Source organism: Cajanus cajan, chromosome 2 (assembly GCF_000230855.2).
Source record: "Cajanus cajan strain Asha chromosome 2, NIPB_CcT2T_4, whole genome shotgun sequence".
NCBI classification, from domain to species: Eukaryota; Viridiplantae; Streptophyta; class Magnoliopsida; order Fabales; family Fabaceae; genus Cajanus; species Cajanus cajan.
In genome coordinates this window covers 9025183-9045231 of record NC_138518.1, presented here as the reverse complement: position 1 = coordinate 9045231, position 20049 = coordinate 9025183, and the positions used below count along the sequence as shown (strand labels likewise).

Below are 20049 nucleotides of genomic sequence, written 5' to 3'. Positions count from 1 at the left end.
TTCATGACTTATTAACTATACAACGCATTAATAGTTAATTTAATTTTTAAAGGTAAAAATATATTATTTAATTTAAATTTAAAGTATATTTTTCTTGTCAATCCAATATTTTTGGTTATCATAACATAATGATATAATATAAGTGTAACAAACAAAAATCAATCAAATAGAAATAATATCTCGTTATTCAAGAGAATGATGCTCTATTATTTAAATTCAATTTGAGAGAAAGAAATAATTTTATTTTACATTTTTTTTTATCTTAAACATATGAATTCTGATTCAAAATTAAAGATAGTGATTTTTTTTTTACATTTATCTTATAGCCTAATTGTAAAAGATTAAAATAACAACTAAAGACAATATTTTAAAACTTGGTAATTTATTATGTTATCTTAAAAATTTAAATTTATATTCAAAATCAAAAATAAAGTTTTATTTATTTATTTATTTATTTAAAACTTTAATCCTATAACTTAATTGAAAAATCAAACTAACAATTAAAAACAATAAATTTATTATCAAATTAGGATTACTAAAAGACTATCTTTACATTTAATCTATTATTCTCAACTTTATTTTTAAACTGAATTTAATATATCTTAAAAAAATCAACAATCAATTCAATAAATTTATTATACTATATAAATTATTTATCATAAATTTAAAATATAATTATTATAACTAATATTTTATATATAAATATTACTTATATATAATTAAAATTTATAACGAATATACAAATATATATATATATATATATATATATATATATATTTTGTATGAAGAATTTGTATAAATAAATTTTTTAAATATATTAGTTATATTTTATGTTTATCTATAAATAATTTAATTTTTTACATAATACTGTTTTTAATTATTAATTAAATAATATGCTAATACTACAAGAAAAAAAAAAAACAATTTATAAGTTTCGCAATTTCTAAAAATTTAAATTTTTCTAAATTTCCCTCTCTCCGCTGACTCTTTCAAATTAACCTTATTTTTAACCTAAAATTTCCGCCTAATTTTCCCTCTTTCATTCTTCTAAATTAACCTAACACGTTCATCTTCCACTAAATCCAAATTCCCCCTTTTGCTCACTTTGTCATGCTCGTGTAGTACACCTCTTTCCCCTCTTAATCTCTTTATCAAACCCCAGCGTTACAGTCAGCATGTCCAAAAAATCATGTTTAGAAAAAATACATGAAGAAGGTACTATTTCTAGCGATGATGAGTAGAGGCCATGGTCTGTAGATTGGCAAGTTGCAGGGTTAGTAACAATATTATTGTGGTTAATTTTTACCTTCACACTTTTGGTTCCTAATTAATATAAATTTCATGACAGTAAAGAATTAATTAATTGTGTGTTTTGTAGTTATACAAAGAGATAGAAAATGAAATCGTATAATATAACATTTACGACTGTAAAGGTAAGAAAGTGGTTTAAATTGATAGTCATTATGCACTCAATCAATGCAGTTTTCCTTATAGGTGATACAGCTTTAAATTGTCTGGTGAGTTTCTGCATTTGATTCCATTTATTTGTCCACTCCCAATTCTTATGCATCAGAAAATTCTTACCCTTTATTTTTTTATTCCTCTTCAGAGATTCCCTTGGTTCAGAATAGGATACTTTTGCCTATGGACAGTCACATATGTGATTCTCCAGTGGATTGTTCATGCTTGCATTAATCCCTGGTATAAAGTCTTTGACTGACACTATTTTTAGTTTGGCTTGAACTACTATGAAGACATCATTGTCTAATGTAAGTTTCTTCTCTGGAAAAAACGGGTGACCGTATCCATTTCTTGACTTTTTCAAAATCTTATTGTAATTTATGCCTAATTTATAGAAAAATTTATTTTAATTATTTTTTATTGTTCTGTATTAAAAACACTTTTAAGAAGCTCCGAAATTGCTCTAGTTCTTGTTCTATACTAGCTTTTAAGATACCTGATTCTTATAAATTATTAGAATTGATTTGCTGATTTCTTTCCTCATTTTTTTTCAATGCTTTGAAATTGATGGTTAGGTACTTTGCGGTGGCATTATTGCAGATTCCATGCTATGGAATTTTCGCTTTGTTAATGAAGCTGAAACATTATGTCTTGTCAACACGGTATCCAGACTCGTATCAATGTGTTAGATGAATTCAGCTTAGTACTAAACTACCTTTGATTCAGCTTAGTACTAAACTATACAAATTAAATTTATGTTAAAATTGTTTTGTTCCCCCTTGCACAGAATTCAATGCAACTGAATCTGACACCAGGATCTAACAAAAGTTGCATTACCATCTTGGGAAATACAGGTAACGTGACATTCATTTCTTTTCTTGTGTGATTACTTATGGTAGATAGATAATTGAACTGCTGTAGCCTATAAGCTAATTGACTATTTTTCATTTGACTCATTTCTTGCCTCAGTTTAAGGATATAGCTTCCTTGATCTTAATTGTCTCACCTTTCACAGTGCTGTAAATATGTATTGCATATCATGGAGTTGTGGGGTATGGTATACAACTCCTGTGTAGATTTTCTACTTCCTCATCGATGTTAATTCTTCTCTGGATTTGTTTGAAGAATCATGTACTATGTTTATAAACCATGGCAGGATCAGCTAAATGCATAATTATATAATATTGTACTTCAGATTCTTGAATGTTGAGTGTATGGAACAAGAGGCAATCTTCTAATCCATTATTTGTTGTTTGGTTCTTTGAAAAAGACATGCATGTATGCACGATTTCCTACATTCTTTTATGCTATCCTATCTAACATATGGATTCTATCTAGACGAAAATATGAATGCACACAAGACTTGTGTACATAAGTGAAACTATAAGCTTTTTTTTGTGATAGATGGTAGTATTTTTATCATTGAAATAATTCTTTTGAAATTAACGAGAAAAATGGTGCCCACATAGAGAAATGGAGACGATGCTTCTGACATTTGCAATGAAGTTGGTATTAGTTTTTGTGACAGCCAAGTTTTATATGTTTTTTTTTTCCTGTGGCTTGGACATGTCCCATTAGATAATCAATTTTGTTCCCCTTCGTTCTTGTAATATTATTGGTTTACTTACAGTTCTTGGCTTTTAAAAACATATCTTAGGCTAAGTTTATTATTATCAAGCAGCTTATTGTAAACAACCCTGTTCTGAAAATAAAAGGCTAAGTTTTCATGTTTTGGACAGAGGTGATGAAGAGTATGTATATGTTGATGGCATTGGCATAAAAACTGGAGATTTCTTTCAGTTCTACTATTCAGATCCTAATACTGCATTGGCTTCATTAACCAAGGTCCATGATGCCCTCAAGAATATTAAACTGGAAACAAATTCCAAGGATTTCAAGGGTGATGGAGACAGCGCCACCAATGTTTTTGGGGGTCTTATTTTTGCTTGTTACGGCCTTGGTGAATCCTTCTTTGGACGTAATAATGTTGATAGCTCCCCTTTCTTGGAAAATTTTCCAGGAATGCCAGTATCTGGAATATTTTGTGGTGGAGAAATGGTGCGTCCCTGTACCACTGTGATTGGTCAATGTCAAGGAGCAAGTCCGATTAGTTGCTGCCTACATGTTTAGCATGAACAATAAAAGCATGCTTATGATTTGAATACTGTTCGTACAAGGTAGATGAGACTGAAAGTTAAAGGAATCTGTAAATTGACTTGCAAAGTTTTCAAGTAGTTTTATTACCATAGTCATGCTAATTTTACAATGTATTAATGCATGACTAGATCAGTGTAAAAGACTTGATAATGTATAAATATAAAATCCATTTAGTTTTTCTTGTATATGCATAATGTTAGCATCATATGCTGCTGAAATCCAAGGCATGCAATCAAGAGTTGTGAAACGCAACTTAGGCACAGTATTTGTGGATGGAAAATGGAGAGAACATGTATACAACACAAAATGTTTTTGTATACATTTAAACTTGAAAGCTTCGTTGATTGGTTTGCGTGAGTTGGAAAGCTACTAGGCTGTTGTAGCTAAAGAGAAGTTAAGACAATAGCGAGTTCTATGTGGAGTGTAAAAATAAGGAGATGCCGGCAATTTTATTAGTGTTGGTCAAAAACTATAAAATATTTTTTTTCTTTTTTAATTATAGGAAGTATGATTCTTTTTTACCAAATCAGACCATTTTAAGGGTAAACTATAAAATTACTAATGCCAATAATTTTCAGTAAAAAACAGGGATTTCGTAAAAGATGCAAAAATTGTTGTTCAATTTATTTGTACCCGTCTTGGGAATGCCAATCACAAAAGTACATATCCAGACATGTCAAGCAACATACTTTTATTCGACTGTTTTTCACTGCTAATTTTGTAATTTCGTTAGCAAAAAATGTTTTGGAAAAATGGATATTGCCTCATTTGAGTCAATGATAAATTGATAACTTATATTACAATTTACAGATACGTATATATTTTTCTAAGGAAAGAGTTACAGTTTCTACTGGACTACTATTGATTCAAATATGATTTACATACACTTGTTTCGATTTTGTTGTGAAATTGAAAGTGGCGTCATTTATTAAAAAAACAGAGACTCGTACAAACAAGTAAAAGTGGTGTTTGAAGGTTTTAAAATGGTTAGATTACGAAGAAAATATGTAGTTTCTAGAAATTAGGAGAAGAAAAAAACATTATCAGTTATAAAACTCGCAACTGAAACTTACAAGCCTCAGGCCATGGCATATGATATCACAGAATATAATTACAAGTAATTTATAAACTGAAGCACATGTGGTTTCCGTTTTTTCTCCCATCTCCATACTCACCAAGACTAAATGAGAAATCACCACCCCCATACAACTTGAATAATACCAACTCCAAATTTAGACAAAAATGAAAAAGAAAAGCTAAAATAGGTCCTTTCTATTTGTCAAGAGATTAGTCACTAAATTCAAAGCTTCCACTGTGAGAGCTGCCGCCATTACGACTACGCAAGGATAGGCCTCTCATGTGACCGGACAAATTAGAACCATCCTTGTTTTCCTGAAAAAACCTCTCCCTCTCCATGTGCTTTGCAGGTCGTTGTGGAATTGATACATGAGGAACCTCCCCATTTTCCTCCTCAGCTTCTTCGTGATCAAATCAAGGGGTAGTTGTTGTAGTTCTGCTAGCAAGAAGGTCATCATGTCTTGCAAGAACTTTCTGAAGTTGCTCATTCAATTCAATTGCTCGAGAAGCTATGCTTTCATCTCTGCAAAAGACCAATGCAAAACCAATTTAAGGGAAAAATTAACCATATAATAATAAATAGATGCATTGTTAGGTTGTACTAACCAATCTCCAATTGATTTTGCTTTTGAAACACATTTTTTTAGAACCAAAGTATTCAATGTTACTTATCTTCATAACATTAAAAGATGTTTGGTTACCAGTTAGGGGAGTCAAATATTAATTGGCAGTACAATACCATTTACTAACAGTAGAGAGATATTCTTTTAGCCACAGAGGTCATACTGGTTTCAGTGGGTTAACCTTTACTAAATTACTAGTGATTCAAGAAGGATTTTAAGTGAAAAGAAAACAAAAGAGATGTTTCTATGTTGGAAAGCAAGTTTTTATGAGCAGAAAAAAAACTGAATTCAAGTAGCTCACTGATTCTGAAGGATAGTCATTTGGTGTGTACCCAGCCCGGAGGTAAACAACTGCAATTACATGTCCGTCCCTGCAAGTGCCAAGAAATCATATTTCTCTACCTTCAGAAACAAAATGTAATTAAGCCACAAGCCTATGCAGAAAGTCATTTTTTCAAGACAGGCTACATACACAGAAAGTGTTCCATCTGGCAGAATTTCCCCTTGCTGATCAACTTCTGCCAACGTTTTTCGTATGGATTTCACATGATGCGTATTATAAAGTTAAGGATAATAATAATATCTCTTAACAATCCAAATATGTACTGAATATTAAAACTAGACGAAAACACTAACTTTTTGTTCCTTTGGTATCATAATATAACTAATAAGAAAAGGATATTTTTCTTTTAGAATTGCGGAAATAGTATGCTGCTCGTACATGTTTCTTTCTACAACCTGAACCACGACTAGAACTACAGCCCTGTACAGATCCATTCAGAAATATGTTATGGAATCAAAAGTAGTAGCAGAACTGCAAAAGAAAGTGAAAAGGAAACTTCATTCTCCAAACTGAACTGGGGTTGTTAAAGTCGTTCCAAGCTTTAGCCAAGGCCTCTGCAGACTTATCAGCAGCATTATTGGAAGGAACCCTTTCGGAATCTAGTCCAAGGTGGTTTCCATAATCAGAAAGCAAGCTCCTAGATAAAGACCAAATAATATCATCATACACATCTACATAATAAATTTTCCCTAAAATGAAAATATACCCTCAGAGTTCATGTGAATAATTTCAACATGGATAAGTCATACATTAATATCTAAGCACCTGCTTTATGATCTCCAAATAATCTTTGATTTATAACCACTTAATAACTTCAAATGTATTATGGAGCATGAAAAATTAGACATTGCGCAATGAAACAAAGACCTTAAAAACATTATTAAGAGATTATAAACTAGAGATGACAGCACAATATGTGAAATTTCAGCAACACTCACCTATGAAGTCCAGTCAGAAGACAACCATTAACAGCAAATGAAGTGGAAATACTTTTCATCTCTATTTGCAAGAGTGATTTAGTCTTTTCATCAATCATATAATCTGAACGCATTATTCCCATGCGTATCTCCTATTAAAATCATGGCAAGAGAAAAGTCAATATCAGTAAAAAAATCCTTTGACTCACTTTATCATAAAAAAGAATATGGAGATGCAGAAAACTTTAAATCTTTTCCTTCAATCTTTTGCTGGAATAAAGATAACATGTAGGATTTCTATTTTCTATGTAAAGTTTTGCTAGGGTCAAACATGTAATTATGTTCTAAATTACTTCCATTATGTCCCTCACTCCCTCACAACTAAAATACAAACATAAATAGTTCTTGTATAATGATATTTGAAAAAATAACAACTAGAGTAAGCACTCAACTGATACTCTATTAATACTCTCAACCGTACAAATGTCCTACTAATATAGTAATATACACTTACCTCTTTTTTGTTTATTTGTAGCATCTTGGAATGGATATCTAAAAGTGTTGAGGTAAATTCGTCCGCTTCCTTAGTTCTGCATTGAGATGAACAGAGAAATATAATGTCTAATTAAAGGCGTAAACTATATTGAGTTTAAAAGAAAATGTAGGAAGCTAAAGGTAATAACACAATGCATATGACAGAACAAAAGATTCCTACCAAATGTATGTGCTCATAGCATCAAAATGCAAGCAATTGTTGAAATGTGGAAAAATGGATTCAAGAAACAAAGAAAGAGAGTCATGAGTTTAAGAGGTTTAGGGAAGGAGAGAGAGAAAGAGAGTGATTGTGATAGGATGGCTTTCGGAAAACTAGGGCAAAGCTACGAAAAATTATAAAACTGGAAAAAAAACTTCATTCATGCCTTCAATCTGACAACCCATACACTTAAAAAGCAATAGAATTGGGCCAAAACATCAACAGCCCATTTAGGAAAAGCTACTAAAGCAAATAACAGAAAAGTGAATTAATTAAAAGAAATCTTTCATCCAATATGGATTTGATGTAATTCTTTTGGGCCTAACATAGCCTCCCGCATTCAGTGAAACCTTGTCCTCAAGGTTTAATGGGCCAGATGTTGCTGGATTGGTCTCAACAGGTGGAGAAAGTGGTGGACACCACGTGGGTTGCTGAAAAGGACGTGGTTGTTCCTCAATGGTTATATTGGATGGTGCGGTGGGAAAGACTTGAGAAGTCTCGAGAAGCTCTTCACATGGGCAGTCAGAAGGTGAAGTGGAGGAGTTAAAGTGGTGTGGGGCCCGATGAGTAGGCACTAAAGGAGTAGGGTGTGAGGGTTGGAATACAGGGGGTTGAATATTGGTAGTATCATCCTGAACATCGTGGTTGTCTTCTTTGAGGGTGGACGGCGGCGCGGAAATGTGTGAGGGTGGTTTGGGGCCGTGGTAGGCACGCAGGAGAGAAACATGAAACACAGGGTGTATCTTGGAGGTACTTGGTAATTGAAGCTCATAGGCGACACTGCCAATGCGGCGGAGCACCTGAAACGGGCCAAAATAACGCTTCGCAAGCTTGGCTGATGGACGATGGTGTACAGAAGTTTGTTGATAAGGCCGGAGACGCAACCAAACCCAGTCATCGACATCAAAGGTAATATCACTCCGTTTTTTGTTCGCTTGATCTATCATACTTTGACGGCTTCGCTTAAGATTCTCTTTCAATGTTGTCAATATGTGGTGTCGTTCTTGCAATGAGGCCCGAATCTCAGGTATTATCGAGGAAGCTGGATGGAGATGAGGAAAATGGGGCGGAGCTCGGCCGTACAAGGCTTCAAAAGGAGACATGCCAATAGCAGAGTGAACAGATGTATTATACCAATACTCAGCCAGATGAAGAAATAAGAACCATCGCTTGGGAAAATCAGAGGCAAAACATCGAAGGTATGCTTCAAGAGACCGATTTACGACCTCTGTTTGCCCGTCTGTTTCTGGATGATAAGCTGTGCTATAGCGCAGTGTTGTTCCCTGTAGGTGGAAAAGCTCCTTCCAGAAATGGCTGAGAAACAATGGGTCACGATCTGTGGTGATAGATCTAGGAATCCCATGCAGGCGGCAAACTTCAACAGAAAAACGGCGAGCCAAATCTTTAGCCGAAAAATGCGTAGGAAGCCCGATGAAGTGGACAGATTTGGACAAACGATCACAGATCACCCAAATGACAGTGTGGCCATGTGATTGGGGCAGATGCGTAATAAAATCCATGGTGAGGTCGTCCCAAACCTGTAACGGGATGGGTAACGGTTGTAGCAATCCTGGCTTTCGTTGTGGTATATACTTATTTTGTTGGCATACTATGCATTGTTTGATGAACAACTTTGTGTCTGTGTACAGGCCAGGCCAGTAAAATGATGCAGCTATACGCGCTACCGTGGGTTTGAGTCCCGAATGACCCGCAGTCGGAGAAGCATGGAACTCCGCAATCAAAGATTGGCGCAACTCCGAAATTGCTGGGATGAAAAGGCGATCACCGTAATATATCAAACCATTAGCAATATGAAATTTGGCACTAAGTTCCTGGGAAGTTTGTACCTGTTGAATGAACGCAATTCCTTCAGGGTCATTTTGAAAATATTGCTGCAATTGACCCAATAACACAGGAACAGGAGAGGAAATGCAGGACATGAACGGCTGAGTGTCACCAAACTGACGGGATAAGGCATCAGCCACTGTGTTTAATCTCCCAGGTTTGTAAAATATATCAAAACTGTAGCCTTGGAGTTTACAGGTCCATTTTTGTTGTTCAGGAGTTTGAATAGTCTGTTGAATGAGATTACTCAAACTCTTTTGGTCTGTATAAATGTGGAAGTGCCTGCCTATGAGATATTGACGCCACTTCTTAACTGCCTCTGTGACAGCATACAACTCACGGGTATAAGCAGCAGATGCCTGAAGCCTGGGGCTCATCTTCTTGCTGAAGAAAGCAATGGGATGCCCAAGCTGTGTCAAAACTGCCCCAATGGCCACCCCAGAAGCATCTGTCTCCACTACGAAAAGAGCATCAAAATTAGGGAGGTGAAGAATAGGACTTGTAGAGAGTTTATTTTTTAAGCATGTAAAAGCCTCTGAAGCAGCAGGTGTCCATGTAAATTTTTGAGGAGCAAGTAAATCGGTGAGAGGAGCGGCGAGAGTGGCGTATTGGCGTATAAAACGTCTATAAAAACCGGTGAGGCCCAAAAATCCCCTAAGAGTCGTGAGTGAACGAGGCTGAGGCCACTCTTGAATTGCTTTTAATTTGTCAGGGTCAGGTGCTACTCCCTGGGCTGAAATGATGTGACCAAGATATTGAACCGAAGAAACAGCAAAAACACACTTAGTGAATTTAGCAAAAAATTGATTAGTAAGTAATAGATCAAAAACCACACTTAAGTGATGTAAGTGATCAGCAAATGTTGGACTATAAATGAGGATATCATCAAAAAAAACCAAAACAAATTTACGGAGGTAGGGTCGAAAAAGATCATTCATGGCTGATTGAAATGTGGAGGGTGCGTTAGTAAGCCCAAATGTCATTACTAGGAACTCGTAATGACCGTCACAAGTTCGAAAAGCTGTCTTATAAGTGTCTTCAGGAGCCATCCTGATTTGATGATATCCAGAGCGTAGATCTAATTTAGAAAAAATTGTAGCTTTGCCTAGCTCATCCAAAAGTTCATCCACCGTGGGAATTGGGAAACGATCTTTTATGGTTACCGAATTGAGAGCTCGGTAGTCAACACATAGGCGCCAAGTACCATCCTTTTTGTGAACTAGTAAAACAGGTGAGGAGAATGGGCTATGGCTAGGAATGATGAGACCTTGAGTAAGTAGGTCCTGTATGATGTGAGACATGGCATCCTTTTGAGTGTGGGGGTATCTATAAGGTTTGACATTAATAGGTGGGGTATTGGGAAGCAAAGTAATATGATGGTCATGAGTACGAATGGGTGGTAAGCCTGTAGGTTTATTGAAGATAGAGGTATGGTTGGATATGAGGGTCTTAATTTCAGGGTTTAAAGTGGGGGGAAGATGGAGTTCAGGGTTGTGGGTAATGTCATCAAGTCGGTGGGTGAAGATGAGATGGCATGAAGCAATCGCATTGTGGTGTTGCATGAGGTTAAAATGATGGAACGTGGCTAATGTGGGGGTATGGTTAGGATCGGCCTTGATGGTGATGGGCACATCATTATGAGTAAAAGATAGGCTAAGGGTAGAAAAATCAGCAGTTAGAGGTCCAAGGGTACGTAGCCAATCAATACCAAGTACTACGTCAGCACCCTCTATTGACATCAAATAAAAGGGAACTGAAAAGGAATGACCATGCAATGTAATTGGAACTTGCTCACATAATCCCGTACAAGCAATATGTTGGCCATTGCCCACCATCACAGAGAAGTGAGGGATAGGTGTAATAGGTAGTTGGAGGTGGGATGCCAATCTGGGTTGGAGGATATTGTGGGAGCTGCCAGTGTCAATTAAAACTCTCACATTCAGGTTGTGAATGGAACCCCGAAATTGGAAGGATTGAGGAGAAGGGTGACCTGTTAAAGCTTGAAATGATAAATGAAACAAGGGAGATAAGGAGGTAGGTTCAGTTGGGGATGGTGTGTTGGTAGTCACGTCTGGGTCATCTTCTATGAGAAGTAGGAAACGAGGGGTAGAACATTTATGGCCGGGGATAAATTTGTCATCACAGTTGTAACAAAGACCAAGAGCCCTTCGTTCTTGCATCTGGGCAGAAGTCAGGCGTTTAATGGGGGGAACGACCGGGGTAGGAGAAGTGGACGTAGGAGGGCTAGTATGAGTGTGGGAGTTGGTTGAGGGGGTTGTAAGGTAGGGTTTCGGGGTTTTGGGTTTAGAATCACGAAATTTAGCTTCAAACAGCTTAGCTAAACCAATGGCCTCTGAGATTGTGGGTGGGTGTAATATCAATAATTCATGTCGTAAGTCTGGCCGAAGTCCTGAAATAAAGCAGTGTAGTAAATTCTCAGGAGAAAGGCCATAGACACGATTAGATAATCTCTCAAACTGAGCCTGGTACTCAGAAACGGTCCCAAATTGACGGAGTTTGTATAGCTCTTGTTGATGGTTGGTATAAGAAGATGGACCAAAACGTAACTCTAGGGCACGAGCAAATGAATGCCAATCCGTTAATTGATGATTGTGGTACATCCACTTGAACCAACTAAGGGCCTCGCCCTTCATGTAAAAAGCAGCAATGTGGAGACGGTGTTCCATAGCAATTTGGTATAAAAGGAAAAACTGCTCTGCCTGAAAGAGCCAATCCAGTGGGTCAGTCCCCTCAAAAGTTGTAAGTTGAAGTTTAGGTGGTTGTATCTGAGGCATGGGTATATTAGTTGTGACTGAATGGGTGAAAGGGGTGGAAAAAGGTAAGGATAAATTGGGAGGGGTGGAAGTTCCAAAATGTATAAAAGGAGGTGGAGGTGGGGAAGTCGTAGATGACCCAATTGATGTGGTTGAAAGGGGCATAAAAGACATGGGCATACCCAACGGCATAGGGATCGTAGGAAAGGGTGAAGGGGATGTAAAACGAAAAGAGGAAACAGGAGAGGGTAATGTAGTGGAAAGGGAAGTAGGAAAAGGAGAAGATTGGATAGGGTGTACCGAACATGGTGAATCAGGGGTTGGACTGGTAGATGAGACCGATGCCATAGCGGTGAGTTTGGCCATCATCGCATCAATGGATTGTTGGAAGGCAGCTTGACGAGCCTCTTGGTTGAGTTGTTGAGTATCAAACGCTGATTGGAGAACCACAAATTTCTCCGTGAGGAGTTGGATGGCTTCATCGGTCTCCTTGGATGGTTTGGGAGGCATGGATCGAAATGAAAGCACCACTGATAGGATGGCTTTCGGAAAACTAGGGCAAAGCTACGAAAAATTATAAAACTGGAAAAAAAACTTCATTCATGCCTTCAATCTGACAACCCATACACTTAAAAAGCAATAGAATTGGGCCAAAACATCAACAGCCCATTTAGGAAAAGCTACTAAAGCAAATAACAGAAAAGTGAATTAATTAAAAGAAATCTTTCATCCAATATGGATTTGATGTAATTCTTTTGGGCCTAACAGATTGTGGTTGGTGGCGATAAGTGGAGGGGAGAGAGGGAAAGGAGGTGAAAACGCACAGGCCCCTAGTGCCACAACAAAATAAGGAAAGTCTTGAGAGGAATACATCAATCACTACCAGTGCCATTTGACATTTGGAGCTCTGCTGAACAGTTCAAGTTGTCATTTATCATCGATCTATGCCAATGTAGATGACAAAAATGGAAAATGAATATTAGAAGGTATAACTTTGGTGCTAGTAGTATAATACTTTTGAATTTAATCTCATGCTCTTCCACCTAAAACATAAATATTACAATTTTAACACTATTATCAAAAAACTTACGGAGTGAAATGACAGTTTTACTACTTAAATACACTTCTACATTAGCGGTGAATAAAACTTACTTATTTGACCATCATTTTTCATGATCTCTTGAAGTAACCCAAAATAAGATGTGTCATTATTATCAACTTGAAGTCCATGATAATACTGAAACAAAATGTTTTGAAGTGTAACATACAAATAATTCACACAAAAGAAACAAAGAAAAAGTCATCAAAGGTAAAATCTCATTAACAAATTAACAACCTGCTGTGCTTGTGATAAAATAGGAACTTGGGTATCGTGGCGATAAAAAGGAACTCCGACAATGTTAGGTACGTTTGATAGTCCTTGGCTTGAAGCAGCATACCCATATGTTGGGAATTGTACTTGGGGTACCATAGCCTGCATTGGGGGTACCATATGCTGCATTGGGGGTACCATAGGCTGCATTGGGGGTACCATATGATGTACCATAGCCTGCATTTGGGGTACCATATGCTGCATTGGGGTTACCATATGCTGCATTGGGGTTAACATAGGTTGCACTTGCGACATAATAGGGTGACCTCCACTTAGAACAAACAACCTGTTTCATTATACAATTTAGATAAAATTATTAATCATTGCTAAGACATGTACATATCCATTTCTCAACATGCACATTACCATAGTCATGTACTTACAGGAGATTTATGTTTCAAATTTTTTTCTTCCTTTTGCTTATTGCAACAACTGCTAGCTTTCCCTTTCCCTTTCTATAGACAAAATAATAGAGCAGTTTGAATTTCTAAACCGAGCTAAGTCCAATAAAACAGAGAAAGGAGATGACAACCAGGAACATTGAACACGGGACAGAACAGAATTCACTTTCCAAACCCAAACTACAACCAAATTTCTCAACTTAAATGCCTGGCTTCTCACAAGCCAAAATGCCAAATCTTAATACAGTAGCAGTAAAGAATTTTAGTAAGGACTTGAGCTTAAATAACAGAACGAGATAGAAAAGGTGCATTCAGATTTTTTAAGACCTTTAAATCTTAATACAGTAACATAAACATTCCTGAATTATTTAAAAAGATGAACATAGAAAAGTATAGAAATAACCACAGAATGTATAATTAAAAAATACAATTTTTCATGGTCCAGTTATTTGGGTCGTATAAATAATAATAATAATAAATTTTTTTAATTACTACTACTACTACAATAGGACAATGTGTGTGTGTATATAAAAATATTTAAATCAACAAATGTATTATAATTCACCTTTACTTTTTGATGACTTCCAATCAGGAGAAGATTCCCATCTATACTTATACTAGTAATTATGACCTGAAGAGCATATATACATTACCTAAATGTTTGAGAGTAACAGACCCTAAACTACACTTTGGAAAATCATCAAAGAAAGAGTCATTGTGAGTTGTGACATCAGACTTGGACATTTTCTTGGCATAAAAAAAAACACTAAGAAAAGAAAAATTAAATATATACAGCAATGCAAGCATAAAATTCACATGAGTAATTTAGTAATTTAAATTCAAGCTTCTGTGTGAGTTTAATACAAGTTGTTTGAACACTAGAACTAGAAGCATGCGACTTTAGGATATACTATTCAGGGAAAGAATCAAGTAGATGGAAGACAAGATAAAGTGATTTGGATCATCTATTTGAAGGGCTATATGACAATGAAGAATGGAATTTATTGTCCTCCAATTGCATGCAAGTTAAATTCGTCCTATAATGGCAAATTTGGACCAATCTTTAGAAATGGATGACCAATGTGACATGACATATATCTTTTGAGGACCAATTTGGACATCCACTCTCAAGAATATAATGGTAGTTTCAATTCTTTTTTCTGTATACCACATATCAGGGATTTCCATAGAATATAACGCAGGCCCGCATTCAAATTATTATAGTAAAACTGAGATTATCTACTTGAGACAGATCAAAGGATTTCTGAATTGCTTTGGGAAATCCTCAGCACTATTAATTACATACACATGATTTACAATCTCTAATATTAGAAAAGCAGGAAAATAAAGAAACTAGGAAAACAATACAAGTTAAACCCTGATTATTTAAAAAATAAATAAACAAACACCCAATATGCAGCCACTGAATAGGAAATGTTCTGCTTAAATAGGAGACACTTTCCAACAGATTCAATTAGTGAATCTTTTCTTTAATATTGGAGTCAAAACATTTGAGCCCATGGTTTAAAACTTAAATGAGAAATCAATTTGCATAACTTGGAGAAAGTATAAAACGTTTGTGACTAGTTGGTCAAAACAGATGCCATTGACTATAAAAAACAAATTAAAAAAGGTGTTTTTCAAACACAGATCAGAAGGGAAAAGTCATGACCAGTACAACAAGCCTATGTTGAAAGGAGAAATTTTAGACCAAGAGGCTTCAGGATCCCCAAAAAAAGGTGTTTTTCAACATACAATAATAAAAGCAAACCTTTGAAGGCCCAGCTGCATGGAGAAACCTACAGGCCTCTCGACCGTGTCCTTCAGATTGAATCCTATAATAAGTATGAAATTTGAATACTTAGAAGGCAAAACAGACATATTGTGGAGATGCACAAACAGAATGAATATGCACTAATCTGGCAGTAATATTGCTGATAACATAAAGAAAAATGAAAACTACAGAACTCAAAATACATTTGTTTGATGTACTACAGAACAGGCTAATTTGTCAGTGGATGTTGGCTCTAAACCTAATTAGCTCCACAAATGAAAAACTAAAAAAATATATTTCCAAGGAACCAACAAATGCCAACATGCCTTAGTGCATGGCACAGCAACAGTGTACACTGAACACTTAAAAACTACCCAGATTTTTTCCCTCGATATGATCATACTGATGACGGTAGTTCTAGGAATAGAGATTATTCGAAGAACTTATGGATTTAGGGATTTCAAAGATGAATCCGAAGAATTGTATATCAAATAGAGAAAAAAGATTACAAGAAGATTATTTTCAAAAGATTAAATAGTGGTGCATTACACCAACTGACTAAAACAACCAACAACACAAAATTGGAAAATCCTAACAGAATTATCAAAATTAAACTGATTATCAAAATTAAATTGATTGGCTGCCACGTGGCTTCCTTATTAACTTCCTACATCACATACCCACACCCTGCACCAACAAAAATGCATGCAAAACAAAGATATATACTAATATGTATAATGTATGACAAGAAACCCATGGATTTTAACAATGAGGCAAACAGATAGAGGGAACGCATCACAAACCCCTTTTGGGAATTACGGATTTAGCTAATTTTTTCCCTTCAGAATCGCGTGGTGGAGTCGTGGACTAAGGGCTGGGTAGGAGATTTGAATTGCGTAACTTGAGTTCCGTGTTTCGGTGTTTGGTTAAAATGGACTTTTAAAACTGTTTTTGATTCGATCCGTTTTAAACAAAATGGTTTGGTTAATTAGTTTTTTTAAAATCGGTTCGGTTCAGATATTTCTTGTTTGGATCGGTTATTTTTTGGATCAGTTTGGTTCAGTTTTAAATGGTTCGGTTTGGTTTGGATTTTTTGCGCACCCCTACCTAGCACATGTTTATTCTTTTACCGTCAGGAATCCTATTCTTTTAATCATGGCCAAATAGAAAAGAAAAATGGCTTACATGGCATACCAATACCATCAACTTTAACATCACAAAACTAGCATTATTTTTACTTTTACGTAAAAGCAACTCCAACGACATTGAATAACTTAATTGACCAAATTTAGCCTACATTGTTTTATATAGAAGAGAAGGCACTAATTATTTGGTTTTGTGTACTTTATGAAAGCATAGATGGCTTCTAACTACTTCCTCTTGTTTCTTCTTGTTGCTACTACTTTACTTTCTAAAGTAGATGCTAAAAAGACGTTATTTTTGGACTTCTACTCTAGCAGCTACCCGGAACCATGGTTTTAGGCCACAAATCTGCTTAATCAGAGATCAACAACTACTGCCTTGAAATTGTGAATTGCACCTGCCTTAATTGGTTTTTGCTAAAACTATTGGTAATGAATTGAAGAAACTCGAGAAATGAGAGCTTTGCTAACGTATGAGAGTTTCCAATGTACGGTTGAAGTAGGGTCTTTTGTAGTGAAGGTAGCGTAGTGTGAATCAATCTGTAATATGTAGGCAAAACCAGGGTATTTTCAGTGAGTAAGATGAAACCATTGTTATTAAATTCGATCTGCATGTCAAAACCCTTCTTTTATAGAGGGTTTAGTAGTAATGCCCAAAGAAAAAATCTTGAGGGGATGCAAGGAAAGGGCTGAAGATGCAAAAGCAGTTTCTGAATGTAAATAGGAACCTAATAGTCTAATAACATGCAAAACAGAGTACAACAAGTAGCTTAAAACATGAAACTAGAAGGATTAAATATGTTTTTTAGCCCCTGAACTTTTGTCAATATTTGTTTTTAGCCCTTCAACAAATTTTATTTGGTTTTAGTTCCTAAAAAAAATTTGGAAAAAGTTCAAGGACTAAAAGTGAAATTTGGAAAAAGTTCAGAGACTAAAATTAATAAAAAAATTGTTTAAGGACTAAAAAAAAATGGACAAAAGTTTAGAGACTAAACATATTTAATCCTCACTAGAAAAATTTACTGGTGGTACCCATGGAAGAGGGTTGCCTTGTGTTAGGCTATACAGATTATGTTAAGAGAAGAGATTTATAAAGTGTGGACTCTGACATTAACATTGGACACAACACGGATATGAACACCCTGTCACGGTTAATGCCTAAAATATAGGATGTTGGGACAGTGCATACACACAAAAAGACTCTGATGAAATGAAACAAGTAACATAACACAATATCTAAATTGCTGGTATATTCACTCTTTTAAAACAACCTTCTATATTTTTTATATGATAACAGACCTCAAAAAAAGCAAGAAAAATGATTTAAGTTGACTTATCTAAAGTTAAATATATATATATATATATATATATATATATATATATATATTTAGTAATATTTGTGTGTGTTCATCCATATGGAGTTCTCTCAAGTGTCTACTATCGACTCAAATGTCCAAGCCAACAACAAATACTCTTTTAATTGGGAACCTGATTTGGGGTGTTGGGAAGCGTGGGTGTTGGAAACATGTTTGACGCTTTGAATTAGAGAGGTTTCAGTGTTTCATAGGAAGAGATAACAAGAAATCAATGATGGAATTAGTACAATAAATCACCTCCTTAAGGGAAAATTTAGATGAGATTTTTATTTGTCCATAATTGCATTCCAAACTTCCAGTGCAATACTTAAAGGATAAAGGAATTCAATACTCATGTTTAGCATGAAAATTACAAGATGTCCCCAGTTCCCATAAAAATAGTTTAACATAATATTTCACAATCCTGAATACAGCTATGTAACCCCTTACTTCCATAATAGCAAACCAATATAACTTTTCCAGGCAATGCAAATAAAAATAGTTATTCGGCCAGGGTAGATGATACATATACACTTTCAAATTTCCATTCAATGTACTCTAGTTCTCATAGCAATCACACATTTTCTCGTTGTACATGAAGGATATTAAGGTGCAAAGAGCCCCTAACTAAATGACTTGAGAAAAAGTTTCTACCACTTTTAAACCTGCTAAATGATGTTACAGGTAACTTTATTTCCAGGACTGCAAGTCACTAAATCTAGCTCACCGTTTAAAATAAAAAATTGCAAAATAAAAAAATTGATATATTTATTGCACTATTTTTGCTAAACCTGGGATGCATAAAAAAGAACATAATGCATAAAGCTATGCCAAAGAATGACTGAGGGTGGCAAGTGATATCAGGAAAACTTTATTGTACTAACTAGGCTAAAGTCAGCCAGAATTTTACATGAATAACAAATTTTAATGTTGAGGACCAAAATGTTAATCATTGTGCTATAATAACTTCAGTATTTCCTTCCGGTGACTACATTAATATCTTATATGCATGTGTAATAGCTTTGTTTTTTTGGCATTTAATAACAGCCTCCATATATACATACATTTGTTCACTTGGTAAAGCTTCGAATCAATGAAATTTATTTTCTAATCCAAAACAAAGTTCTTAATGTAAACATATCTATTTTCTTTCTATAACATGAAAATTATGTTGTTATAGTCTGTCGCAAAAAAAGGTAACAAAAAACGGAGAGAATAATAAAAATGAGGTAGTTGCAGTTTCTACATACATTATAATTGTAGTACTCCCTTAATCGAAGCAAGTAGCAATCATTTTCGATTCAAAATGCTCACAAAAGTTAGAACATTTAAACGGATAGAGCACGACAAAAGAATTTTGTAAACAATCATTAATTCACTTCATGCATTGTTCATATGTTTCTTCTTTTTGCTATGATACTTTGATAGCGGAGAAGCAATTTAACTACTCCATAGTATAAATAGACAAGTATAAAAGCATGCAATGATATCTATGAATACTCCCGGAATTGAATCCAACGTGAGTGAGATAACGAAAAAAAAATAAGAAGAAGAAGAAGAAGGGAAAAACCAGGAAGCAGAGGGGAAAAACCAGGACGGCCTTGCCTGAACCCAGAACTCAGAAATCCGGTCACGTTCTTGTTCTCACTCGTTCGCGAAGGGTACGTCTACAAATTCTGTTTCCATTTTCCCCTATATCTTCACGAACCGAGAAACTTGCAGAAACATACGAAAAAAAAATAAAACCGTCAAAGTTTTTATTTACGTAAATTTTAAATAAATAAAAAATAAAAAATGAAAACAGAAGCGGACAGTGGGGTCGAGGGGGATGTCCTCAGAGACAAAGACAACCTTGGAGGGATCATGGTCGAGGGTGGAGAGGAGGGAGTAGTGGAGGGCGGGGGCGGAGGAGGAGGGGAGGGAGGAGTGGCAAATGGCTGTGGCGAGGGAGTTGAAGAAGTAGGGGGAGGGGTTGAAGCGGAGGGTAGGAGAGTGGGAGACGGAAGGGCGAGGGAGAGGTGGGAGACGAAGGGCAGAAGGAGAGGTGGGAGACG

The 20049-nt window shown here is 35.6% G+C and overlaps 2 protein-coding genes and 1 non-coding gene across 5 annotated transcripts; 1 reads left to right on the top strand and 2 right to left on the bottom strand.

Moving 5' to 3' along the window:
* Positions 1–1367: 1367 nt before the first annotated feature.
* On the top strand, positions 1368–3805 carry LOC109792836 (uncharacterized). 3 transcript variants are annotated; one of them, XR_014431300.1, is made up of 5 exons: positions 1369–1517; positions 1610–1769; positions 2037–2123; positions 2249–2315; positions 2931–3805. It is a non-coding gene; the product is annotated as an uncharacterized LOC109792836 (transcript). The 3 variants fall into 3 exon arrangements; XR_014431298.1 differs by having other exon boundaries at positions 1368–1517; positions 2037–2315; XR_014431299.1 differs by having other exon boundaries at positions 1445–1494; positions 2037–2315.
* Positions 3806–5090: 1285 nt separating this feature from the next.
* Positions 5091–6110, bottom strand: LOC145955238 (glutathione synthetase, chloroplastic-like). The gene is made up of 4 exons (XM_083069938.1): positions 6001–6110; positions 5791–5871; positions 5620–5689; positions 5091–5218 (listed from the first exon to the last, which is right to left on the bottom strand). Exons 1-4 carry the CDS (start codon positions 6093–6095, stop codon positions 5213–5215), a joined length of 252 nt encoding a protein of 83 aa, XP_082926064.1. The 5' UTR covers positions 6096–6110; the 3' UTR covers positions 5091–5212.
* Positions 6111–6114: 4 nt separating this feature from the next.
* On the bottom strand, positions 6115–7185 carry LOC145955237 (glutathione synthetase, chloroplastic-like). The gene is made up of 3 exons (XM_083069937.1): positions 7093–7185; positions 6600–6730; positions 6115–6298 (listed from the first exon to the last, which is right to left on the bottom strand). Exons 1-3 carry the CDS (start codon positions 7114–7116, stop codon positions 6115–6117), a joined length of 339 nt encoding a protein of 112 aa, XP_082926063.1. The 5' UTR covers positions 7117–7185.
* Between the last annotated feature and the right edge of the window lie 12864 nt (positions 7186–20049).